The 27,414-nt window shown below is 40.0% G+C and overlaps 1 protein-coding gene across 4 annotated transcripts in view; it reads left to right on the top strand.

The window, feature by feature from the left end:
- LOC124545171 (inverted formin-2-like) overlaps positions 1–21,200 on the top strand; it is a 405,109-nt gene extending 383,909 nt beyond the window's left edge. For 2 of the 4 annotated variants that reach the window (XM_047124019.1, XM_047124029.1), the window contains exons 2-14: positions 5,275–5,480; positions 15,584–15,699; positions 15,951–16,110; positions 16,251–16,414; positions 17,126–17,205; positions 17,380–18,044; positions 18,312–18,625; positions 18,745–18,861; positions 18,959–19,099; positions 19,190–19,368; positions 19,933–20,042; positions 20,207–20,382; positions 20,714–21,198. In XM_047124019.1, coding sequence (XP_046979975.1) covers positions 5,275–5,480; positions 15,584–15,699; positions 15,951–16,110; positions 16,251–16,414; positions 17,126–17,205; positions 17,380–18,044; positions 18,312–18,625; positions 18,745–18,861; positions 18,959–19,099; positions 19,190–19,368; positions 19,933–20,042; positions 20,207–20,382; positions 20,714–20,902 — 2,617 coding nt within the window. In that variant the 3' untranslated portion in view covers positions 20,903–21,198. Of the gene's footprint in view, positions 1–5,274; positions 5,481–11,237; positions 11,362–15,583; positions 15,700–15,950; positions 16,111–16,250; positions 16,415–17,125; positions 17,206–17,379; positions 18,045–18,311; positions 18,626–18,744; positions 18,862–18,958; positions 19,100–19,189; positions 19,369–19,932; positions 20,043–20,206; positions 20,383–20,713 lie in introns of those variants that run through there. The other 2 variants (XM_047124011.1, XM_047124040.1) reach the window with 2 other exon arrangements.
- Positions 21,201–27,414: the final 6,214 nt, after the last annotated feature.

A 27,414-nucleotide genomic window follows, 5' to 3' on the forward strand; every position in this document is an offset into this window, starting at 1 on the left:
ATGCACTTCTTCTTTTCCCATCCTTCGAGAATCTTGACAGTTCAATGAGCACATGACTGTGAAGAAACTTTTGATTCGATAAGCCGGCCGAAGTGGCCGAGCGGTTCTAGGCGCTACAGTCTGGAACCGCGCGACCGCTACGGTCGCAGGTTCGAATCCTGCCTCGGGCATGCATGTGTATGCTGTCCTTAGGTTAGTTAGGTTTAAGTAGTTCCAAGTTCTAGGGGACTGATGACCTCAGAAGTTAAGTCCCATAGTGCTCAGAGCCATTTGAACCCAACTCGCGTATCATATCTGCCACACTCTCTCTCCCCTATTACGTGATAATACAAAACGAGCCGCCATTTTTGCACCCTTTCGATGTCCTCGCTTCCACTTACAAAAAGCTGTTTTCGCGCGAAGTGACACAAATTTTCTGTCCCTCTGAGACAGGAGAACACTCTCCTGAAGAAGGACCCAACAGAGGGGGCGAAACGATTAGTACTGGAGAAGTTGGAAGGGGAATATGAGGTGGCCTTGCGACTCGGGAGATTTTACCACCAACGGGAACGGACACGAAGGTCCGCAGAATTGTTAAAGAGGGCCGTTGTAGGGTCAGCACTTTGAGGGAGATGGGCAGACGGACAGGTAGGCTGGAGGGCGACGGGGGCGCCGGAGGCTGTCGTCGACGTCGGCGTCTGCCGGGTACGGCGCCGAGGGCGCGCCTCTGCCTCCGCCACCGCGGCGTCTATTTCAGACGGGGAATGCACAAAAAACCGGCACGGGGCCCTGCGCTGCTCCACCGCTACCACTACCGGCACCGGCCCAGAATGTCAGAAATGCCTCGGGACGCGCCGCGACGCACCGCCGGCGAGTACGGCGTACTTCCGGTAACGCGAGCAGCCGGCGTCTCGTTTACCAGTATAGGAAGAGCCCCACTTCGTTGTCCTTCTATCATTACTGCCTAAAATTTCTTCTATCTACTTCAGACTTTCTGACCACATACTATGACATAACATTCACTTAATTATCGATCAATTTTCGAGACTCTAAGCGCGATACAAAAAATGTAATTTGTTTTGCGAAACCTTACACAGTCTGCAAAAGAAAAATTGTGCTCGTAATGTGAGCCCCATAGGACAAATTCAAAAAATGAAACAAAAAATTATAAGAAATTATTAAATCAAATATAACTTAAGACTGTGCAATGTAGAAATCTTCTTGGAGACCTTTCCCATGTTTTGCTGCCTGTTATTAGGCTCATTCTTTTGTCTGATAGCGTCTGTGAAGCTCTTATCGCGTATAGTTTATCACAAGACTTTCTTTTCTGTTCCGTCATAGGCGTTAACTCTTTACGAGGCATCTGCAACATAAAATAGAACAGAAGTTCTGTATCGGTTATAATTTGTGCACGTTTATGTTGGGGGCTCATATTGCCAGCATGAAAGGGGCTCATAATACAAATACCTCCGTCGGCCGGAGTGGCCGAGCGGTTCTAGGCGCTACAGTCTGGAACCGCGCGACTGCTACGGTCGCAGGTTCGACTCCTGCATCGGGCATGGATGTGTGTGATGTCCTTAGGTTAGTTAGGTTTAAGTAGTTCTAAGTTCTAGGGGACTGATGACCTCCGATGTTAAAGTCCCATAGTGCTCAGAGTCATTTGAACCATTTTTGAACAAATACCTCCATCTTTCGAAACAAGAATTTATTATCTTCTAACGTTAAGTATAAAGTACAACATCAACACCAGGGTGTCCGCCCCCAGTATCTGAGTGGTTAGCGCGACAGAATGTCAATCCTATGGGCCCGGGTTCGATTCCCGGCTGGGCCGGAGATTTTCTCCGCTCAGGGACTGGGTGTTGTGTTGTCCTAATCATCATCATTTCATCCACATCGACGCGCAAGTCACCGAAGTGGCGTCAAATCGAAAGACTTGCACCCGGCGAACGGTCTACCCGACGGGAGGCCCTAACCGCACCACATTCATTCATTCATTCAACACCAGGGTGGGGGGCGGTACTTTGTGTCCACCTTTCGAATATATCGTAAAATAGTCTGGTACTTTATATCCAAAAATTTTCAAAAAATATTGTCTTGTTTTTGATGATTTCTCATATCAGATCACGTTTTTCTTTTTTAAGTATTTCAACAAAGCTTAACCCAAAAAATTTAGTTAAAATAGTGAATGTGACTTTCCGCAACAAGTGTCGTATTCATATTTTCAGGTTCAGGACCCGTATTACTCACCTATATAACTTTGAAAAGTATGTTGCGAATGAAAATCAACATCAGTTAATGAAATATGTATTTTTTAAACTTTCTTACCCCACGCTGGGTAAAGATTACGGAAAATGCGTGGGCATTGCTAAGATATACTAAAAGGTATTTTCAGGTTCTGTACCCCACTTATACATCAGAGTTTGCTTAAAAAGTATGTTATTAATAAAAGTTAAGCACATTTAACGAATTTGGTTTTTTTGGTGGTGGGCATAAAGTAGTGCCCTTGGTATTACACGTTATCGAAAAGGCGCCGGTATTGCTAGGGTTAGTTCTACAACAGAAGATTGATATGCGTGGAATACAAGGAAAATATCAAAATTAGTTATTGCATGGGTATAGCTGTATAATACTGAAACAAAACCTTACGACAGTAGATAAGTGGAGTGGGATGCATATTAGTGACACGCTACTTTAGGAAGCAATGTTGTCCAGTTCGACACAAGGCTCAGTGGTTGTCATACTGCAGATTTCAATGTCTGGAGTTGAAGCCTCAGCCGTTCCTAAGATTTTTCCTGTTATTTTCCGTTTCTTTTAACTCTGGCAATGGTTTGTTGCTGCGAAAAATGCTAATTGCACCACTGACTACCTTCGGGTTGAAAGCAGTTTTACCTTACTCTGCTGGTAACCTAAAGCCTAAAGACTCTGTAAAGAGTCAAAAATACCGAAGACAGCCGCAACAGAGGTTGCACATGATTGTCTGATATCAATTTGAGAACACTTCACTTGCCAGTTGTAGTGAAATCAGAACCGGCGTATAGATGTGTTCCATATACATATGAAGCACTGTCAGACGGTTGAAGTAAAGTTAAATGAATGGAAAAGTTTGTTTCGGGAACCTTTCTGACTAGTGACTGGTAGTGTAGCGATGTCTTGGAGCTCTCAACATACAAGCTTCCCATCGGAAGGAAAATGGACTTATCATTCGGTAAGCCATCTAATAAATTTTCATTAGACGATTAACCCCCGAAGTCATTACAGATTAAGAGAGAAAGGGAGTAGAAGTTGCAGAAATGAAAGTACAGTTACAATGCTTATAATAAACAATAAATCAACTAAACATGAACGAAAAAAAGATCAATTAGGCTATTATTACCCACAAGCGAGCGACGTCATTTGCATTAAAAGTTGCTGTAATGGGAATCGCGAGCCTTTATTAGGTGGTACAAGCAGGGCAGCAATCCATGTGCTGGACTGTCGACATCCAACCATAATTGCACAGCATTTGGAGTGGATTACGTACAAGTAACACAACACTTACAGATATAATAAAATTATTCTCTTACGTTACTTTAAAAATAAAGTTAAATGATAGTGAAAAAACTGTTTGATAAAAGTAGCTTCTGTATACCGCAGAATGTTCGTTTCGAGCTGTACGCAGGACACAGGAAGGTCGGATTGTACCCTTCCCATGTCGCCCTTCATTAGTCATCGCTGCCTTAGCCGGAAATGAGTCATCTTGTTTTGAAGTTGACAATATTTCTATGGGGTCCTGTCCGTGGTTATTAGAAAGTATTCGCGCCTCTTTGCAACTGCTGCTAACTTAATGCCGTGTATCAATGTGTGGCGCCATAGTAGTCATTACGCAGTGAACGATTTATTGTTGTTATTGTCGCTTTGTTGGACGTTCCGTTAAACCAGTAGTCGTAGTAGTAAACCTGATCCTAACACTCCACTAGTGGACGGTTCAGCTTTCATTATGCGCGGCAGGTGGTAGGGATTTTAAAAATATTTTCATTAGGTTTTCATAATATTGTGACAAAAAATATTTGGTAACTAATCATTATTATTGCTAGTAAGAGAGATACAAAAGTGGGCGGTAGGTGAAAAAGATTGACTGTTCCTGCGTTAAATGGCGTCGTGATACCAAGAAAGCCTGCAACCCCTGCCGCAGTCGGTCGGTCAACGTTACGCAACCCCCCCCCCCCCCTCCCCTTCCCGAATCTCAGTGTTAATTAAGAAGTGAACAAGCTATCGTGGTACAGGCTGACAAAAAGTGTGGGAACCTCTGTGTTACGGGGTTTCCGAGACGGCCAAAGGCTAGTCCTCATCAATGCAGTGATGATAGTTGAAACCATCTCCACTTTAGACTGCTTACACTACGTTTATTCGCCCTCTTCTGGACTACTGCTGTGCAGTGTGTGATCCGATCCACATAGGACTGAGTGAGGACGCTGAAAAGGGAGAGAGTACCACGGTTATGATACGCGAATTGGCGTGGCAATCACAAAAGCAAAGGCGATTTTCGTTGCGGTAGGATCCCTTCGTGATATTTCAATCACCGCCTTTGCCTTCACAGTGTGAAAATATTTTGTTGGCGCCCGCTATATAGGGAGACATGATCATAACAAGAGAGATCAGAGCTCGCATGCAAATATTCAAGTGTTCGTTTTTCCTGCGCACTATTTGAGAGTGGAACGGTAGAGGAATACCCTGACAGTGAACCCTGTCAGTCACTTAACTGTTAACTGCGAGGTAATCATGTAAATGCAGATGTTGTAAGCTGTTCGTAGACTTCCGTTGCACTGAGGACGGTACTGTATTTCTTGATTCTACCATTTGGGTAGCCGGTTGAATGCCTGTGAAGCGAATGCAGCTGCGTGGGAGAAGGTTTCAGACAGCCAGTGATGAGTCTGTTTCTCTGGACGCGGTGTTAATTTGACAATCGGGAGAGGCATATTCGTCGTCGGTAGTGCTGTGGTTTTTACTACCGTGTTTGAGTCAATAAATTTCCAAAAGATATTGCTTCTGCAACTGACTTCTTATTTTGATGTTAGCGTAGTAGTGCTATATATGTCACGGCCCTGGAATTATATAGCCGTTTAAAAAGGTTTGGACACGCTCGGCAGTTTTCTTCTATATTTACAAGGGTGGCCAAGTAACGGGATACGAGCTCCGGAAGAGACGTTAGTTTGTTGTTTTTTGTTTTGCGGCGGGCGCCCCCGCCTGGCGCCAGCGCCTTCGTCAGCGGCGGCTTAAATCAGTGAGTGAAGCAGGTGGCGCGCCGGCGTGTTGCAGACAGTGGCTGCTGGAATTCCTGGACCGCGACGGGCTGGGGCTGCTGCTGCACAGCCTGGAGCTGCAGTGCGGCCAGCGCTCGCTGTCCGTCAGCGACGCGCTCACGCAGGCACAGTGCGTGCAGTGCATCCGCGCCGCCATCAGCTCCGACACCGGACTGCAGTACATCATCGACCGCCGCGACTACGTGCGCCAGCTCGCCGCCGGTAAGTCTCCACTCACCAGTACGTACTACTTTGGGGCATACGTTCGTAGTGTTCTTCCATACGCTTAATAAACACAACAGACACGAATGACAGAGACTTCCGTCATCAATAATATATTCACCTTCACTATTTACGACAGTCTGCCACCGCTGTGGTAAATTTTCGATTCTGGAACTGCAGAAATCACGTGGTTTTGGGGCAGAGAACTCGTCGAGCCATGTTCGGGGAGAATTTTCATCCGGAAAGGAAGTTCCTTGAAGGTTGTTTGATATAGAGTGCAAAAGGTGAAAATCTCAGGGCGCAATATCAGGCGAATAAGGTGCGTGCGGAATGACTTCCCAACCCAACCCCTGCATAGTGTTCTTTGTCAGCCTAGCAGAATGCGGGCGGGTGTTATCGTGGAGTGGCTTCACTTCACGCAGTCTTGCTGGCCGTTGTTCTCGGATTGCGTCTGCAAGTGGTCTCAGTTGAAAACAATAAATGTCAGCAGTGATGGTTCCACCTCAGGGAAGCAATTCGTAATACACCACACCGTCGCTGTTCCACCAGATACGTAGCATTACCTTTTGTGGATGCGCGCAGGTTTTCGTCGAGGAGTTCCTGCTTTGTTTGGGCTCAACTATTGCTTTCTTTTCCTTATGTTAGCAACAATAAACCATTTCTCGCCACCAGTAACGATAAGCGATATGAGTGGTCGGTGTTGTTCACGAGCCAATTACATGACGAGCAAGTGGGGATACACGTACGGCCACCGGCTGGTTTCTGTAATTTTGGCTTAGAGCATGCGGTGCCCAAACACTCGATTTTTGAACCTTCCTCGTTGCATGCAAATGCCGCACTCTTGCGGAATTATCACTGTTCATCACTTTTGCCAGTTCTCCAGTATACTGACGGAATTAATGCGTGTACACGATCTTCATCAGTATCCGGAGATCTTCCTGGACGTAGAATGTCACCAATGTCAAAACGATCCTCCTTAAAACGAGAAACCATTTTCATGCCGTGCTCTTCCTGTGGCATTATCACCATACACGGCGCAAAGGTTTCTGCCTGTCCCTTCTGCTGTAACCCCTCTATTGAACTGATACAGAAGAATATGTCGGAAATATTCAGCTTTGCCGGCCGGGGTGGCCGAGCGGTTCTAGGCGCTACAGTCTGGAACCGTGCGACCGCTACGGCTGCAGGTTCGAATCCTGCCTCGGGCATAGATGTGTATGATGTCCTTAGGTTAGTTAGGTTTAAGCAGTTCTAAGTTCTGGGGGACTGATGACCTCAGAATTTAAGTTCCATAGTGCTCAGAGTCATTTGAAACATTTTTATTCCGCTTTCTCTACTTGACACTCCATTTTCTATCGTCACAGCTCCATTTACTATCTCCAAATGACAGTATGTAAACTCACATAGCAACAGTGAACTACAAATAAAAAACGACAATCGACAAATAAACCGAAAGTAACCTAAATAGCAACATGCTAGCAATTGCTCTAGCAGTCAGCGCCACGAAATTAATGTGGCGTAATTTTGGGAGTAACACTTTCCGTAACCCACGAGAACCCAGGTTCAAAAAGGAAGGTTAGCTTCCAACATTTACGAGTAACGCAATAAGTACGACGTTAAAATTTGAATTAGGGGAGCTCAGGCTTATACAGAATTATGAACGTCGAACAGAACAGAAACTGGAAAAAGATTTCAGGAGGAAAGGTACACGTTTTGAGGGGCGATAATGTTAGTGATTGTGAACAAAGCCCTTCGTATCGAAGTACGACCTATTCCGAATGATTTACGTGATACAACGCTTGTAATAAAGCTCTCGTACGTTTTTCTTGAATAACTCTAAAATCGAAGCCTCCAGCGAAAACGTGTCGCAATACAAAACTGAACTACATTAAATTTCCTACGAAAAAGCCCCTGTTCACTTTTTCTCTAAGACTAATAGTTTGCGCGGAGTGGGCGCCAGAGTATTAAATATCTTGCACGACCCACATGCGGTGTAGCTTATGTAGTTTTTGTGGGCCAATTTGAGGTAATTTCCAGATTTCATAGTCACCTGTATCAAATTGTAAGTCTCAGCTTCCTCTACTCTACTGTTTTACACTATAAACAATGACAATTTTCGAATGATACAGAAACTATTTGTAAATGGTTCAAATGGCTCTGAGCACTATGGGACCTAACTTCTGAGGTCATCAGTCACCTAGAACTTAGAACTACTTAAACCTAACTAATCTAAGGACATCGCACACATTCATGCCCGAGGCAGGATTCGAACCTGCGACCGTAGCGTTCGCGCGGTTCCAGACAGTAGCGCCTACAACCGCTCGTCCACTCCGGCCGGCAAACTATTTGTAGATGATAAATGTATTCTATCTCGAAAACCAATCGGAATAGGGCACATGTCCATATGAAATTTTTTTTTGAGGATTAGTGATACTATCACCCCTTAAGGCATATTCCTTTCCTCCTGACTCACGCTGTATATCCACTACTTTTTTCATCTAACAAGCGCAGCGCCTGTGGTGACGTCACTCGGCAAAGCCTGAAACTAGCCCACTAGGCCATCCGGCGTCCTTGTCAGTAACAAGTGTTGTAGGTAACAAACTTGTTTTAATCAATGAATTCAGTATCAGTGAGTAATTGAATAATCACGACAGTTATTTACATTATTTTTTAAAATCGTTATCAGATTTTACTCTTAAAATTACGTTGGAACACGGTACAGCGACACAGGACAAACAATAAACGGCAGAAACGACGCCGACATAACGATTATTAGCCTGAACCGTTGCTTATTCGATAATAGTACAATTTTAAGCTTCTAAAAGCGTAGGTTTGCACAGTTCTATGGCAGGTTTTTTACACTTCTCCCGTTAATTTCAGCGACATTTTTTCCGCTTTGACTTGCATCCAAATAATTCTTTGTCAACGTGTACTTAATTATATGATTATATAGTTAAGATAATGTCGCCTAGTAATCTATTTTAGTTCAGAATCAATAAATATGGCGCGGCTACCCAACAACCAGGACAGTATTTCCTGTAAAATAGCGAAACGCGCCACACACTCATCTTCCTCCATAACTGTTGTGTTGACGTGGTAACAGAGCCCCACAAAAAAGGATAATTGCACCTAGAAGACTTGAAGTAAGTGCAATATCTACTGTCTAAAGTGCATTCCGGAATTTCCTGACTCGTGTTTCTGTTGATTGAAAGGTCGTCCGAGGGTACCAAAAGACCTACATTTCGGGATATTTACGCATAGGATCCCTCGCCATTTTCAGGAGGAAATGGACTCCGATATACGTCGTAGTAAATGACGAGGTTCATTTAGATGGAGCGCTAGCTAGGATAGGAAAAAAAAATGGAGGAAGAAGTAGATTCCGCAGTATCCCTTACTCGGGAGGAGATCTGAACTAGGCACATTCGAATACGATTCTCGTACCTTAAACATTACATCCCTTTCTCTTTATCAGTCGTAGTGCTTTTATCACAACATCGTAAAAGTTACCTACACTGGTTCCACACGTAGACATGACCTCACCTCGACAACGGAAATCGGTGAGTCACGTTTCAATGACTGTTGCACGTGGCTTTCATCGCGGTGATGTAGACCTGGAACACTGGTCAGATTGTTGGTTTTAAATAGCACGACGACACGGTCACATGCCTGGAAACGTTTTATCGAGGAGATCTGTTCACATTTTTTAGGTTCATACCAACGAGAAAAAAGGCTGGAACTAGCTACTACTATTTGGAAGAAGCTGCTATGATTTCGCAGCTAGTGTTTGGCCTACTCCCATCTTGGAACGGCAGCTTACTTTTCGTACGCCAAAATCACAGCTATCTTGCAAAAGACGCTGTTACTATGACAGAACCACAGAACATACATGCCTGTAGTTAAGTTTTACAAAAATAAAACTTTCTCTTGGTGAGAAAGACACACTGTTCGAAGAGAACAGATTTCTTATAAGCTTCAGCATGTTTTCCATGCAGTCGGCTTCGCCAATGCTTACATAAGTACATTTACAGACAAATACATATATTTAAAAGCGATTCTCATTACACGTATACGGGGTGATGCCGTGATGATATTACAGACTTTTGGGAATGATGGAGAAAGGTAAATGTATCAATCTGGGGATAATGGATTCTGGTCTGGAAACGACCGAGTTGAAAGTTATAAACGAAAATTGTTCTGATACCTCTGACAGTGGAATTCATGTACCAATATTGTTCTAATGGCTCTAAGCACTGTGGGACTTGACATCTGAGGTCATCAGTCCCATAGACTTAGAACTACTTAAACCTAACTAACCTAAGGACAGTACACACATCCATGCCCGAGGCAGGATTCGAACCTGCGACCGGGGCAGCAGACCAATATTGTTGTTCCTAAGATATTGGGTAGGCAACTTTCAGAGGTGGTACTATGGACTAAAACAAGGGAAAAAAGTCCAGTAAATATGAGCTCTAAAATGCGTGCCTTAAGAGGTATAAGCGCTTTAAAATATCGAAACAAAGAGCTTGCAGTAGAAGAAATACGTATTCCACAGTATCGGAAGGTGGAAAAGTGTTCATAAGTCTTTAAGTATGCATTTCACAGTGCATGTATAGTGGACTTTTTGTTCCTTGTTTTGGTCCACACTACCACCATTGAAAGCTGCCTACGCTACAATCTTAGCAGCAACAGTAAGGAACATGTATTCGACTGTCAGAGGTATCGGAACGATTTTCGACTCGATCGTTTCGGGATCAGGATGTTTTTGCCTGAGATTGATAGATTTACCCTTCCCCATCACCCCTAAAAGTTAGTATCATCGTCACGAGATCATCTTGTGTATGTACAAGCATATCATTCTTCCTTTACAACTGCGCGATTTGTATCTATATATTATAGAGCAAGTAAACAACAGATAGTAGACTTTTCTTTGAACTAGAGTCATTTACTAGCTATTCATATTAATGATACTCTAATTAATGGTACTCTAACTACTTTGTAGGAATTCAGCTGAAAGTATGCTTTCATTTCAATCCAAGTCTCTAATACCTGCTTAAATTTATCTAGAGGCAGAGTTTTTTCTGTTCGTGGCAGTTTATTGCACAGCTACGGTCTCAGATATTTGTGACTCTGGGGTACGAGTGACAGCATTGAAAATCGTTCGTCTAACATAGCTAGTAAATAGTTTGGTTTAGCCCCGTAATTAAGCATGGAGAAATCAGTCCTCGGTGCAAAGAATTCTCATTCGTGCAAACTATGAAGATCCACTGGCCATTGGATGCGTCAACACTGTAATGAACCCACATGCTGAACAACTTCGTGTAACTCGAACAGTCCACGGGTATACTGCCGGTTCAGTGTGTCCAACGGGCATAATATTTCGGCGTTCTGACATGTCGCCATCGTCAGGATTTAGGACGGCCGCCCGCTCTCAGGAGCTCAGTTCGTCAGCGCACCTGACGATGGCGACATGTCTGGTCGCCGAAATATTGTGCCCGTTGGACACTATGAACCGGCAGTATACTCGTGGACTGTTCGAGCAACAAATACGCCGGGAGAAGCTGAAGAATCACAACATCGTGTAAATTCACTCCTGCCGTACTACTACTCACGCGCTTAAAAGTGTGCGTCAAAATGATTCGCGTGCGTGCGTACCGCGAAGCTCAGGAAGCCGAGGGGCTGGTGGTCGAGTGGTGGGGGAGGGTTCCCGCGGCTGCCGGCGCGGCGGCCGGGCACCGCCGCGGCCTCCAGTCCGTGTTGGGCCGCGGCGCGTGCACCAGCGCACCCTCGCAGCAGACCATGGACCGCCGGCCGGCGATGCTCTGCCGTCTGGCGCTCAGCGCGGCGCAGCTCAGGAGGATGGCCAGGGATGGCTGTAGCCCTCAAGGTAAAACGCCCCGCAGTTTGCCGCGCCCGTCAGGCCGGTAGAAAAGCGTGTGTGCGACCGAACAACGGGAATGGATCCCATTCGAAGTGAGCGTTACTGATCCAGGGAACCCTTGTGAATGTGGACAATGTTCCGCGTATTTTGTGGCTAGGTTTTGACTTTTCGCTGAGTTCCTCGTTAATGCGGTAATGAATGTTAGATGAAATAAATGTCGTGTGACTAGGGCCTCCCGTCGGGTAGACCGTTCGCCGGGTGCAAGTCTTTAGATTGGACGCCACTTCGGCGACTTGCACGTCGATGCGGATGAAATGATGATGATTAGGACAACACAACACCCAGTCCCTGAGCGGAGAAAATCTCCGACCCAGCCGGGAATTTAACCCGGGCCCTATTTTTTAACGTATATAAACTTCTACAATTTTTAACAATTACAGATTTTTACATGAAATGGTTTGCTTGATTATTGAACGGTGATGTACATTTTCTCGTTTCTGTTCTGATTGCTCTTTTAGTAGTGTTTTGGATGAGTTACAACACTTTTATTCTCTGAGTGTCCTTCAGAATAATTTTTCCTGTCTTTTGTTTAATGTCTTTTTTTTAAATTACAAACTTGCGTACTTCGATTTTTTGTATTTTGAATTTAAAATTTTTTAAAAATTCTGTATGGTATTAGAAATGCACCTATTTTGGCATGTTCGCTATATCGTTGCCAAAGTGGAGAGGGGAATATAGACCAGAACATCTATGTGAATAAATTAATGAATAAAGGAGGTTATTAATCTACTGCGTAAGGGTGGACGCAACAGTGTTCACAGAATTTTGGGGCAAAGAATGTCTAATGTTAAAATTATTATAAGCCACAAAGTCACAAAAAGGCATGCTACGTTGAGGCACATGATGAGCCCAAATTATATATACATATATATCACAGGAACAAACGCAGCAAAACAAAGAAAAAAAAACGTACCTTGAATGGAGAGAGCGAGAGAGAGAGAGAATGTGAGTGAGAGAGCACATTAATTACATGAAATACACTGTTTGACATTTCACTGTTATCTTAGGAATGACATTCTGTCGCGCTGACCACTCAGCTACTGGCGGCGGACACGAATGTTAGATGTAATCCTAGTGGCATATAGGTACGATGACGGACATTGTGTAACATATTCATTTAAGTCACACATTTAGCAGACGATTATATCAGCTAGCCAAAGATTTTGCTGTTTGGATACGTCTAAATTAACGCTCTGAAATTATCGAGCAAGTGAGATATACGTTACTTTGTGTCCTCCCATGACGTATAAGGGACTGATTTCACTCCACTCACTGACCGCAGTACAAAATGACTGGTTATATACTTGTATGCAAGTTTTAAGTGGTCAATGCGTACCACTACACTCACAACAAGAGTCAAATTTCGTACAGACTTACCAGAAAACTAGTTCTTGGCATTTTCTGCTATGTATTAGCATCTGCCTCACAGATGAGTATACTTCACTGGTTTCTCCCCCCCCCCCCCCCCCCCCCCCCCTCCTTAAGGTAATATGTGATCATGCACGCTGCTCTTCTTTGTACACACTACTGGGTGAAGTGGCACCGTAGCTACCAAACTGGACTCACATTCAGGGTGATGAAGGTTCATATCCACACCCAATGATCCAGATTTTAGTTGTCCGTGATTTTCTTTACATCATTCCAGGCGAGTGCAGGGATGGTTCCTTTGAAATGGCATTGCCAATTTCCTTCCTCACCCTCGAAATGCCCCGAGCTTGTACTCTGCCCCTTAATGAGTTTGATATTGGCTGGACGTTAAGCTCTCATATTTCATCCTTTCCCTCACTGTATATTTTCAATGTTCCTCTTGACCACATATGACACCGATCTGTCAACTTCATCAGTATTTCAGTATAATCCATATAAACAATATCTTCTGTGAACAGATCACAGTTTTCCCAGTATTTTGCCAATAGCTCGTAGGCTGCTGTTGGCTTTGCTTTCAACTGAACCTCACTTCATATATCGTTACTCTGCAAATTTTATCTCCCAGATGTTTGTACAATTCCCATATGGGCTCATTGCGGTAGTCCATGCTGGTACAGCTTTAATATGTAGACTGATGAGACACACAAAATATTTTTTCAAAACTGGGAAAACTTAAAATATCACAGTCTTATTGTGTAATGAATGGCAAGAGACCTACAAATAGGCTCAGGCAGATTGTGATTGCTATTTTGTTAATAGTTATTTGTTGTCAGTGTCAAGTATGGTGGCTTGAACAAAATTCTAGACAGTTAGAATGGAAAAAATACATAGTCATATCATCGAACAAGACAAACGCCAAATGGCGGTTTACTGGGAGAATGCGAAAGTATTCTAGATCGATGATATGCCACTGAAAGTGAGTGCCAGACCAGAGCTGTAGCGCAGACTCTTGATTTTTGCACAAAATTCTTTTATTATCTGGTCAAATCACAATTTGCCAATAGTGTGCCCTACCCAGGAAAGTGACCCCTGTGGAAATATTTGCTGAGGCCGCACAGTTTTCAGGGCACTGGACTGGATTACAAGTGGAGTAGGGTACAAATAATCTTATACCTGTACTTATTTAGCTTGCACAGTTTTTAGGGCACTTGACTTGAACTGATGTGGAGTAGGGCATATGTAATCTTACGTCCATTCTTATTTAGGTTTTTCCAAAATTCCTTCAGGTGACTGATGGTTCAGTTACTAATACGTAACTGCATCAATTACCTTCCAGTTTTGTCATTAAAGACCTAGAACAAGCTTTGGTACAGTATTAGCACAAATGTAATTCCTTGGAACTGTCAACAAAAAAGTGTCTTAAATATACATGCTTGATATTCCTTCAGATCTTTATATCTATATGATTTCAAAGTTAGAGTATTCTATTTGAAACAATCATTGAATAAGAAGGTAGAACAACTGCACAGACCACAGGAAGATGATCGGTACAATTTAGCTACTGTAGGAAGAATAAACCTCTAAGGTATGTTGAAGGTTTTGTGCACGTCACAAAGAGCAACTTTCAATATTTTGAGATGATGTCCTCTAATAATCCCAATAGTGTCATTTCCATGAGAGTCTTGAGAGAACAATGATAGAAATGGAAAAACGCATATGAAAATGTACACTGCTGTCTTCCTTGTGCACTAATTAAGAGTGCCAAGAGGCACATTTTGCAGAGCACAATGCACATGTAGTTAATATTTTGCACTATGATACAGCTGTGGGGGCTCTTTCTAGAGTCCTTAATCCTCTTTCTCCTCCCTTGTTATAAATTAATCAGTTCTTTCCTGGGGAGGGGTACAAATAATGTTACTTTTGTATGAATGCATTAACATTTTATTAATTTTACTTTTGTTAGTGGATTTCAGTGTTCATTAAAGATACATGCAATTCGGCCATTTTCATAACAACAAAAAGAATCAATTAAAAGATAAGCCAGTTATACCTTTTTAGTTACTGGAAGTTCTGATAGCCTCATAACATAGGCAGTGCTAAGTGTTTGTGCCTACTTATGAGTAACGTGCCCATTGACAGGCAATACAGATATCGATCTTTCTGACAGCAGTCAAGAGTAACTTCATTTTACCTAAATAAAGTAAATAAAATAGTCATCAATCTGAAGATTGTTTTGAACACCATTGTGCTTTCTAGGCATGATCCTGTTGGAGGTGGTATGTGCTGCTTTCCTCTGATCTTTGAACTGTCTTACCCAAGCAGTTACAAGGGAATCTAAAGACTAACATGGGTTCCAAACTACAATGCAACTTGGCATATTAGGCATCAACAAACTTGAGACCTTTGGATTTTAGTGTGGCACTTTGCCACTGACTACCTACGAACTCAATAGTCGCACACTAATAACTAGTATTTTTTTGTGCCATATAATGAACAGTGTAATAGCCAACACATTTTTAGCATTTAGGGAACCAGTTAAATGTCTACAATTTCCATTCACTGCTACCGACGCATATGGCAAAGGGGACAAATACTGACATTCAATTGAATAACTGCAGTGTAGAAAAGAGATTTAGTTTCAGTTAAATCACCACATGACAATAATTTCCCTTGAGTTAATATCATACTTATACTCCCAAGTAGTTTCTCACATTGCTTGCATATTTCATTATTTTTCACTTAACCTTTTGTATTATTTGGTCTTACAATGAATTCAACATCACTTCTCTTAATTTTACAGCACTGGAGTCTCAGAATATCACAGTCAAGATGCAAGTTTATGAACTTCTCTGTGCTGTATGCATGTATTCTTCAAAAGGACATGCAATGGCTCTTGATGCTCTACAGCATTTAAAGGTAAATATTCTTGTTCTTCCATGCAAGAACTGACTAAATGCAAGGTCAGAGAGCAGTTCCATCACTAGTTGCATAATTGCAGTTTGCAGCTAGTGTCCACAAAGTACATAAAACATAATTTTTTTGTAAGTGTTCTTTAATTGTGTATCTTTTGGGATTAAAGCAAGAAGTTACTAGAACATAACATTATTATACTGCTTAATACATGCACCGTTTTACGACTCATACTAAATAATTTTTCCTTTGAATAGGTTACACGTGGACAACGCTACAGATTTGATATAATAATGAATGAACTTCGTAACACAGAAAATGTCGCATATCAGACCAGACTTCTGTCATTTATCAACTGCCTCACTCTGTGCTGCAATAACTTGCAGAAACGTGTACGAGTCAGAAATGAATTCCTTGGTAAGTAATTACCCATTCATACCTTATTGTGGCATTTGCTGTATTTTTGCAAAATTTGGAAGAAAATTGACTAGTTCTACCTAATTTGTGATTTCATAATAGAAAATGTTACATCTAAAATACATGTTTTATATTAATAGGTCTTGGTCTTGGACCCATACTGAGTTCACTACGTGCAATTGATGATAAAGAGTTGCAGATCCAAGTTTCAGCTTTCACTAACCACCAACACAAAGATGAGTTGGAATTAGAATCAACAGAACAGCTTACTCATCACCAATTGTTTGAAACTATATTCAAAAAGGTAAATGTTTGTTTTCTTCATATATATATATTATATAATCTAAAAAAAAGATGATGAGACTTACCAAATGAAAGTGCTGGCAGGTCGACAGACACACAAACATACACACAAAATTCAAGCTTTCGCAACAAACTGTTGCCTCATCAGGAAAGAGGGAAGGCGAGGGAAAGACGAAAGGATGTGGGTTTTAAGGGAGAGGGTAAGGAGTCATTCCAATCCCGGGAGCGGAAAGACTTACCTTAGGGGGAAAAAAGGACAGGTATACACTCGCGCACACACACACATATCCATCTGCACATACACAGACACAAGCAGACTGAAATGTCTGCTTGTGTCTGTGTATGTGTGGAAGGATATGTGTGTGTGTGCGAGTGTATACCTGTCCTTTTTTCCCCCTAAGGTAAGTCTTTCCGCTCCCGGGATTGGAATGACTCCTTACCCTTTCCCTTAAAACCCACATTCTTTCGTCTTTCCCTCTCCTTCCCTCTTTCCTGACGAAGCAACCGTTTGTTGCGAAAGCTTGAATTTTGTGTGTATGTATGTGTTTGTTTGTGTTTCTATCGATCTGCCAGCGCTTTTGTATGGTAAGTCACATCATCTTTGTTTTTAAATATATTTTTCCCGCGTGGAAAGTACTTAATGGCAATATAAGTCACTGTGTTGTAAAGCAAATAGAGTAATTATTAATAATCTTTATGTATCTTCCAACAGATAGCAGACAGACCACAGGCTGTCTGGTTCTACTCCATGCTACAAAACCTTGCACAGCTAGATCCGACAAACCCAAATGCGTAAGTTATCAGAGCTTATACTTTACAACTGAAATTCTTTACATATTAGTTGAGGTACGATAAGCTTGATTATGCATGCAGATACTGAAAGCTTGCTCTAACTCATTGAAATGTGCACACAGTATATCATAAACTACCAATAGTATGATACTAAAGTAATTTATATTATTTCAGGGACAATGTGTGGGAAGCTCTTGAGGCACTTTCGTCTGAAGCTATAACACCTGGATTTTCTTTCTATAAAAAACCAGTACACAGCAACAGTGTTATGGCTCAACAAAATTATAAAAGACGTGTTCGGAGGTGCTGGAGTATTAACGTGCCAAGATCAGAAGATATCCGTGAGACATGCACAGTGGCTACTCAGACTGAGTTGAACAATGTTAGAGAAGCAGTACAACTCAGTGATCAGGCCACACAGCAGCAACTGTCATCAACAGAACCAGCAGGATCAGTATCAGCACCTCCGCCTCCTCCTCCACCACCACCTCCACCACCACCACCACCACCACCACCACCACCACCAATGCCATCTCTTGCTCTCAATCCAGTGATTCCATCAGTCTCAGGTCTTCCACCACCATCACCATTTGCAGAATCTAATTCTGAAAAAGAAGTTCCTCCACCTCCTCCAATTCCCAATAACAACTTTGAAACCCCAGTGTCACGTCGGGTCACATCTGGCTACCTCACTTGTCCAACAAGACATTCACTCCCAGCAGATTTAACAGATTCTGCAAGTGTTTGGACACCAGTAAAAGACAAGTGTAACACGCTACCTTTGCCCAGGCGGAAGATGAGAACCCTAAACTGGACAAAACTCCCAAGCTCTGTCATAGGTAAGCAAGATAATGATTTTATTCATTTCATGGTAGAATATAATTTGTTACAGTTATAATAAATACATGGCAGAATATAATTTGTTAGAGTTTAAATAAATACAGAAAGCACAGACAATATTTTGATTTTTTTCTGTAAATTCTGTGATAAAAAATGGCATTGACAGCAAGATGTACAATGATTTTATTTGCCTTTTGTGAATAAAAACAAACTTTTTGATCATTTACTGCCAACAAACACCCTACAAGAAGTCTAATTATTTGCAGGTGAATCAGTATGGACAGAAATGCAGAGCAAAGCAACGAATCTTACAGTTGATTTCAAGCAAATGGAAGAGTTGTTCTGTCAGAAAACAGCCAATGTGAAACGTCCAAAGTCTTCTCCAGGAACACTTCCATCACCAATAAATCCCAAGATCACTTTATTGGAAACCAAGAGAGATTTGGCAGTAAACATTTATCTAAAACAGTTCAAATCAGGAGGAAAAGCAGTCATAGAAGCTATAAAGAACCTCAAAGGAGATGATATAGGCACTGAGAAGCTAAGAGCTCTCTTGCCACTACTTCCCACAGAAAAAGAGGTAATATATGACAGTTTTAATTTTAGATCAGTTATTAATCCAAATTACAGTAAAATAGATACAATTACATGGGGCTCACAAATTATAATTCAACTAAGAGGTTGTTTTACCTATTACAGTTGACTTCAGTCAGATCCTATTCTGGAGATTTGGACCGTTTAGGAGAAGCAGAGAAATTTTATCTACAGCTATCAGAAGTACCTTCATTTGCCCTTAGGGTTAGGGCAATGTTGCTTGTAAGTAAAAATTCATGTTTCCATGATGATGTGAGATTGTTAACAAAATAAAAAGTAATAAATCCTGACTCATTTCTGTGCATCAATTAATTTGCAGAAAGAAGAGTTTCCTTCAAGAACATGTGAACTGAAAGAACAACTAGAGGCTGTTGCAGATGCATGCAATAAACTGATGACTAATGAACATTTGAAACAATTTCTAGCATTAGTACTTCAACTTGGAAATTACATAAATGCTGTAAGTATTCATCATATAATGTTTCTGTGAGAAGTAACCTAACACAATGGGCGAAGTAATATTTTGCAATGTATTGTTTGTTTGTTGCAGGGAAGCTATGCAGGCAATGCAGCAGGTTTTACACTCAGCACACTACCAAAGCTCTTAGAAATAAAAGCAAACAAACCAAGACTGACATTCTTGCACTATGTGGTAGAAGTTGCAGAAGCTAACAATAAGGAAATATTACAATTCACAGAAGAGATGAGCAACATGAAAGAAATAGCAAGGTAAGAGTCTGATAGTCACAATGTGTAGATCAATATTTATTGGATATGTATGAGGCTATCTAACTCTGATAAGAAACTTGCCTAGAAAACTGATTTTCTAACTAATTCAAGTACAAAGAAGAGCATTAAATGCTTAAACATGCCTATGACTTAACAATGTTTAAATCTTGCTCTGTATATGTTTATTATTGACTGTGTTCACATTAGAGGTTTCTAGTACACCATGTATTTGAAATCTGCTTTGTCTTTTTTACACATTTTCCCCAATTTCAATTCATATTTTCACCTGAGTACTGCCAATCTTGTCATACTGCATTATCCCCATGCTCTGGTGGTTGTTCTCTGCATTTGCCAAAAGTTCTTCTTGTATTTAGTTCCCCCACATCTTATATATCTATAAATATTTAGACTTTATTCAGTGTTTCAAGATACCCTAGTGCTCTAGAGACTTTGCACCATATCTGACCATGATTGCACATACATAAAACCATTGTGCTTATAAAAATTGAATCACCTTTGTTTCCAATAAAATGTGTGGACTGAAAGTTGTCCATATTGTTTCAGGATATCATTGGAGTTGCTTCAGGAAGAAGTGATGAAAGTTACCAGTGATGTCAAACATGTTGAATCGCAGCTGAAGAAAGATAAAAGTGGAATCCGGTCAGAATTCAAAGGTATTAACATACTAGTTACTATACATTTAAATAATTATGTTCTGAGAATAAATACTCCTCCTTCCACAATTTTCTGTAATGATATAAAATCTAACTACAATTCACTTTCACTTTGTAACTTGTGACTGCTGCAGTTAACATCTGTTTTGCTCATTTATTCACAGATTTCTTGAAATCGGCTTTGAAATGTAGTAATGAACTTCAGCAGGCTATGGAAAAGGTGAAAGGTTGTTCCAATGCTTTAGCTAAGCATTTCTGTGAAGATCCAAAGAAATTTCAGCCTGAAGAATGTTTCAGTTTGTTTGCTGATTTTTTTAATATAATTGAGAGAGCTCGACTGGTGAGTTTCTGATCATTAAGTTGGGTGTTCCTTTAGCATTTAAATCTTCCCATACATTTCAGATTGTAAAAAGGCAGTATTTGTTGGCAGCTTAAATTGTGTAATGTTAACAGCAAAAGAGTGCAATATTTATCTTACTTCTGAAGCCATGGTTCATTTGTCTCACATAGTTGGGGAATAAGACATATCTCACTGCTGTCATAATTGACATTTCAGTTATGAGTTAATATTATCCTTATATTTATTCATTATTTTAAGTAATAAATAACAATTCCCTACTACATTTAATCTGATAAATAACTGTTTTGATAATGCCCTATTTTTGCAACAGGAAAATGAAGAGAAAAGGAAAGAAGAAGAAAGGCGAATTCAAGAGGAGAAGGAGCAAAACAAAACAAGTGGAAGCAGAGGTAGAGGCAGAGCAAGAAGGTTTTCACCAGATAGACAATATGCTGCCGTTGAACGGATTCTGAGGGACATTTGCAGTGGAAATTTCAAATTACGCCGAAGTGAAGCTTAATTCTAAGTGTTATAATTATTTTGTTGCGTAATATCTACTTAAAAGTGCCACTGTGAAGTGGGTATTTGCTCAGGATCATTGTGAAAGATGCTGTGAAAATGAATCTCAGTTATATATAAGTTAAATGTATTTACCTTTAAACCTAAGACAAAATGCATTTAATGTGATGGCTAAGTAGCCCTCTACTGACAGTGATGTTTAACCAATAATTCCTATTTATTTTGTACATTTTCTTCTTTATGAGCTGTAAATAACTTTTATATATAATATTTTTTTTATAATTAAATGTTTTGGATAGATAATGACAGATTTAGTTCAAGATAAATTAAAAAAATAAACACATTCATTTTCCCTCCTGATATGCATTCACATACAAAATAAAAGCCAGCAACTGAAAGGACCATACATGCACATTTAGCAAAACAAGTAAGCCACCAGATAAGTTAATTAGCCCTCTCTTGCTTATATGAATTTGCTAGTACGTGCATGCATTTGGTGTGTGTAACCAGTCATTTTATGTATATCTTCATATGGACGAAGATGTACATAAAGAAAAGGGAAAGCACCAGTTTGCTTTTGTTCTACAATATTGTAGAACAGAAGCAAACTGGTGCTTTTCATTTATTATAATGTTGTTCTACCAAGAACCAACGAAAGATTCTGTTAACATGAAAAAGGAAAGCTTACATTATATGAAGAAAGATGATAAAACTTTACGTTTTCCAGTATACTGGATGTGTGAGTGACCAAATTTGTTACAGTGCAGAGTAAGTAGGAAACTACTACACCTGGCTACAATTTGATGATTTGAAATGTTTTCATTGTCCAAAATTTAGCTGAATCAATGTATAACAAAGATTCTGACTAAGCAGATAGAGACAATTAGAAAGGAGTTACTATTACTGAAACTGACATTAACTGGTGATAACTAAAGGAAGGAACATGTGTACAAACCATTAAATTTGCATGAAAAATAAGCTAAAACCATACCAACACATTAATAACTGCTGAAGCTCAGTTCACCATATTATGATTTAACGTACCTTTCAGTGTTTGTACTTGAATTGCATGATGAATACTCATTTTTGAGAATTTATCTGCCTGTTATTTTACAAATCATTTACTGTAGGTATGTGAACAAAGTAAACAAACACTTTATTCCGCACAAATTCATTCATATACATATCATGTTCTGCAAATTTCATCATGAAGGAGACCCTTGAGGACAGTGGAACCAGTCAAGGAAAGACAGCAATAATTTTATCACTTCATTTACTTCTTAATTATTTGTTGCTAATAATAAAAATTAGCTTTATTCAAATTCTGAATTGCACAACCACAATACAATGCAAAAATATTAAGTGTAGGTGCTCATCATTGATATTTGTGTCTGTGGTGGTTTTGTTATATGGGCTCCACTCCTTTTGCTGGAGGTATCATCAGCAATTGTAAAGATTCAGACAGCTCAGCAAGCTGAACGGTTTATACATATCTATGGTATGGTTGGGTTGGTATATCATCAGAAGACTTCCTATGAAATTCTGTGTTGAAAGACACTATATAACCATTCACTTTAAAATGGGAAGAATATCTCCATAAGAATGACAAAAAAAAATCCAACAGTTTTATCACTCAGAAACATAAGTAAAGAAATATTGTTTTGAGGTAGAGACGACTGTATGCAAGGTCTGGGCAACAATAGTATCTCTAATATATACAAAATATGACAAGATTAGTGGCTTACATGTAATCAGACAGCACAGAAAACTGCAGTCCTGTCAGACAATTTAACAATAAACACATTAAATGCAGAAAGAACTTTATTAAAAATAACGTAAGGGTGGAGGAGGAAAAGCTTCAAAATTGTGAAGGGTAAATATGTCACCGATTATGGATTGATACAGATTTCACAAGTATAATGACAAAATTAACAAAATATGTTTACCTGTTCACATTTTCACTTTCCCAAAGTTGATAAAAATGCTTTGTGTGTCCATGAGAAATGTTTTATGGAATAAAACGGTAAGGGAGATTAAAAGAGGAAAATTTCTGGTTTATTAACAACACAGCTGCAGTTAATAAAAATGGAACCTGAAGTAGTCATTGTATTAATTAATGTGCATGAGAGGCAATTTATTAGTGTCCAAAATTATTTCATTTAGCAAATTAAACATTCTTATTAGACTGCTTAACTTGGAAGCTGTAGACAAAACTGCATAAAACATTTAAAATGTCACAATAATACAGGTAAGTGTCAACAACTGAGTGTATTGAAAGAATAAAATGTGATGGAGCAGGAAAAATTGTTTAGAGCAATAATGAAGGAATAGGTTAATTTGAAAAAGGTTCAAAACATGTGAAAGAAATTAGTAACCATCACTGCATTGTTGTTGTTGTTGTTGGCGTCGTCTTCATTCTGAAGACTGGTTTGATGCAGCTCTCCATGGTACTCTATCCTGTATGAGCCTCTTCATCCCTGAACAACTATGGCAATCTACATTCTTCTGAATCTGTTTCCTGTATACATCTCTTGTCTCCCTCTACAATTTTTTACTCACACATTTCCCTCCAATACTAAACTGGTGGTCCTTTGATGTCTCAGAAAGTGTCCCATTATCCAATCCCTTCTTTTGGTCAAATTGTGCCACAAATTTCTTGTCTTTCCAGTTCTATTCAGTACCTCGTCATTAGTTACACGATCAATCCATATAATCTTAAAAATTCTTCTGTAGCACTACATTTTGGAAGCTTCTGTTCTCCTTTTGTCTACACTGTTTATCAGCCATGTTTCCAAACAGATACCTTCAGCAGAGACTCACTAATATTAAAATCTGTGTTCAGCATTAACAAATTTCTGTCCTTTAGAAATGCTTTTCTTGCCGTTGTCAGTCTACATTTTATATCCTCTCAACATCAGCCATCATCAGTTATTTTGATCTCCAAATTGCAAAACTTGCAGAATACTTTAAGTATCTTGTTTCCTAATCTAATTCCCTTAGTATCACCTGATTTAACTCATCTACGTTCAATTACCCTTGTTTTGATTTTGTTGATGTTCATCTTATATCTTCCTTTCAAGACACTTTCCATTCCAGTCAACTGCTCTTCCAAGTCCTTTACTGTCTCTGACAGAATTACAATGTTGTTGATAAACCTCAAAGTTTTTATTTCTTCTCCCTGACCTTTAATTCCTATTACAAATTTTTCTTTGGAGGTCCTTTACTGCTTGTTCAATGTACAGATTGAATAACATTCACCACTTCCTTCACAACCACTGCTTCCCTTTCATACCCCTCGGCTCTATATAACTGCCGACTGATTCCTGTACAAGTTGTAAATAGTCTTTTGCTCCCTGTATCTTCTCCCCTGCTACCTTCAGAACTTCAAAGAGAGTATTCCAGTCAACATTGTCAAAAGCTTTCTCTAATGCTAAAAACACAGGTCTGCCTTTCCTTGACCTATCTTCTAAGATAAGCCATAGGGTCAGGATTGCATTATGTATTTCTACAGTTCTCTGGAATCCAAACTGATCTTCCCCAAGGTTGGCTTCCACTAGTTTTTCCATTCTTCTGTAAAAAATGCATGGTAGTGTTTTACACCCATGTTTAGTCAACTGATAGTTCAGTAATTCTTACATCTGTCAGCACCTGCTTTCTTTGTAATTGGAGTTATTACATTCTTCTTAAAGTCTAGAGTATTTTGCCTGTCTTGTATATGTTGTACATCAGATGGAATAGTTTTGTCGTGGCTGGATCTCACAAGACTATCAGTAGCTGTGACGAAATATCATCTACACCCAGGGCCCTGTTTCAACATAAATCTATCAGAGCTCTATCAAATTCTTCTCACAGTATCATCATATCTCCTATCTCATCTTCATCTATATTGCAAGGATTCATTTATACATTGCCTCATTGTGATCTTCAGGTCTGTGAGCCTCTGAATTGTTAATAATTCTTCTTGTCTGCAGAATAACTTAATTTTTACTAAACACCAGGACTTGCAAACTCTGATCTTTTAAGGCTTTTATTTCACCTTTAAATAAAATGCATATTAGATGATAAGTATCTTATTGCAGCAGACCTTCTGGGTAATGAATATTTATTGGTATAAACTTCTGGTCATTGGTATCCCCTTGACAGCGTGGCTGGTGCAGAAGACTCTTTGCCGCCTTTGACTACTTTGCCTGTCAAGACTCCAAGTACCTCTTCATCTCTCTTGGAACAGCACAGAGACCAGGTGGAATACCTTGTGCAAATAATAAAATACACAATAAAGACTGTTCATTTATGTTAAAAATCAGTACGAGATTTCACGTCCGCTCAACAAAATTATTTATTTCTAATCTTAGGCTACAACATATCTGAAAAATCTTGTACCCTCACAACATCCACCTTCCTTTCTATAATATTGCCTTTCAGATCATCTCCCTTTTATAGACCTTATATACACTCCTTCCACCTTTCAGTTTTCCCTTCTTTGCTTAGGACTGGTTTTCCATCTGAGCCCTAGACATTCATATAGCTGATTCTCTTTTCCCCAAAGGCAGTATCTATCTTTCCCCTAGTGAAATATGCTTCTAAATCCTTACATTTGTCCTCTGGCCATTCCTGCTTAGCCATTTTGCACTTGCTGTCAATTTCATTTTTTACACATTTGTATTCACTTTTGGCTGCTTCATTTGCTGCATTTTTCAAATTTCTTCTGCCATCAATTACATTCAATATGTCTTGTGTTATCCAAGGATTTCTACTATGCCTTGTCTTTTTTACCTATCTGATCCTCTGCTGCCTCCACTATTTCATCTCTTAAAGCTATCCATTCATCTTCTACTGTACTCCTTTCCCATGTTCTAGCCAACTGTTGCCTAATGCTCCCTCTGAAACTCTCAACGACCTCTGGGTCTTTCAGCTTATTGTAAAACATAAAGCTTATCCAGGTCCCATTTCCTTCATTTCCTACCTTTTTCCACTTTCTTCACTTTTAATCTGCTGCAGTAATCAATAAATTGTGGTCAGAGTCCACATCTGCCCCTGGAAATGTCTTACAGTTTAAAATCTGGTTCCTAAATCTCTGTCATACCATTATATAATCAATCTGACAACTTCTGGTGTCTCCAGATCTCTTCCATGTATACAACCTAGTTTTATGATTCTTAAACAGGGTTTAGTGACTGTTAAATTACGCTCTGTGCTAAATTCTGCCACTTGGTTTCCTCTTTCATCCTTTTCCCCCAGTTCATATTCACCTGCTATTGAATTCCAGTCCCATACACAATTAGATTTTCATCTCCCTTATCTGTCTGAATAATTTCTTTTATCTCATCATACATTTCTTCAATCTCTTCATCATCTGCAGAGCTGGTAGGCATATAAACTTGTATTATTGTGGTAGGTGTGGCCTTTGTGCCTGTCTTGGCTACAATAATGTGTTCATTATGCTGTTCATAGTAGCTTACTTGCATTCCTATTTTCTTATTCATTATTAAAGCAACCCTTGCATTACCCCTATCTGACTCTGTACACATAACCCTGTCTTCACCTGACCAGATGTCCTGCTCCTCCTGCCACCAAACTTCAATAGTTCCCACTATATCTAACTTCAACCCACCCATTTCCCTTTTTAAATTTTCTAACTTACCAGCCAAATTATGGGATCTAACATTCCATGCTCTTGATGATGACATCCTCCTGAGTAGACCCCACCTGGAGATCCAAATGGGGGACTATTTTACCTCCGGAATATTTTACCCAAGAGGACACCATCATCATTTGATCATACAGTAGAGTGGCATGTCCTTGGGAAAAATTACACTGTAGTTTCCCATTGCTTTCAGCAGTACCAATACAGCAAGGTCATTTTGGTTGATATTACAGGGCCAGATCAGTCAATCATTCAGACTGTTGCCCCTGCAATTACTGAAAAGGCTACTGCCCTCTTCAGGAACCACACACAAGTCTGGTCCCTCAACAGATACCTCTCCATTGTTGCTGCACCTACAGTACAGCTATCTGCATCACAGAGGCATGCAAGTGACCCCACCGATAGCAAGGTCCATAGTTGATGATATCAACATGGGTTATGGCATTTCTTCTACTGTAAGTAATGCCTGTGATGGATCAATAACTGTGCCACCACTCATTTCCACCTGCCACTAGGACACAATATTACACTAAGAATTATGGCACTGTTTGCACTAAGATTTTTGATAATTAAGACCTAAAGAAAAGTTGAATGTATAGTACATCTAAGCTCTACAGATCACTATCAAGTTCATGTTAACGGGTTAGTATCCTATTTTTCTGTTCATCAAAGGAATGTGAGATGTATGTTCTAATAAAAATATTTGTATGTTATTAGTATTGAAATTAATATACTTAGATGAATATGTGCTTAGCTTGTAGATGAACATGTGTTGGTACTTAAACAGAATCAGTTCAAATATCACACACTGAATGAATGTCAATGAATATTGTGTGAAAGAGATCTTTGTATGCTGTACCCCAACTTCC

The sequence above is a fragment of the Schistocerca americana genome, chromosome 1 (genome assembly GCF_021461395.2).
Source record: "Schistocerca americana isolate TAMUIC-IGC-003095 chromosome 1, iqSchAmer2.1, whole genome shotgun sequence".
NCBI lineage: Eukaryota > Metazoa > Arthropoda > Insecta > Orthoptera > Acrididae > Schistocerca > Schistocerca americana.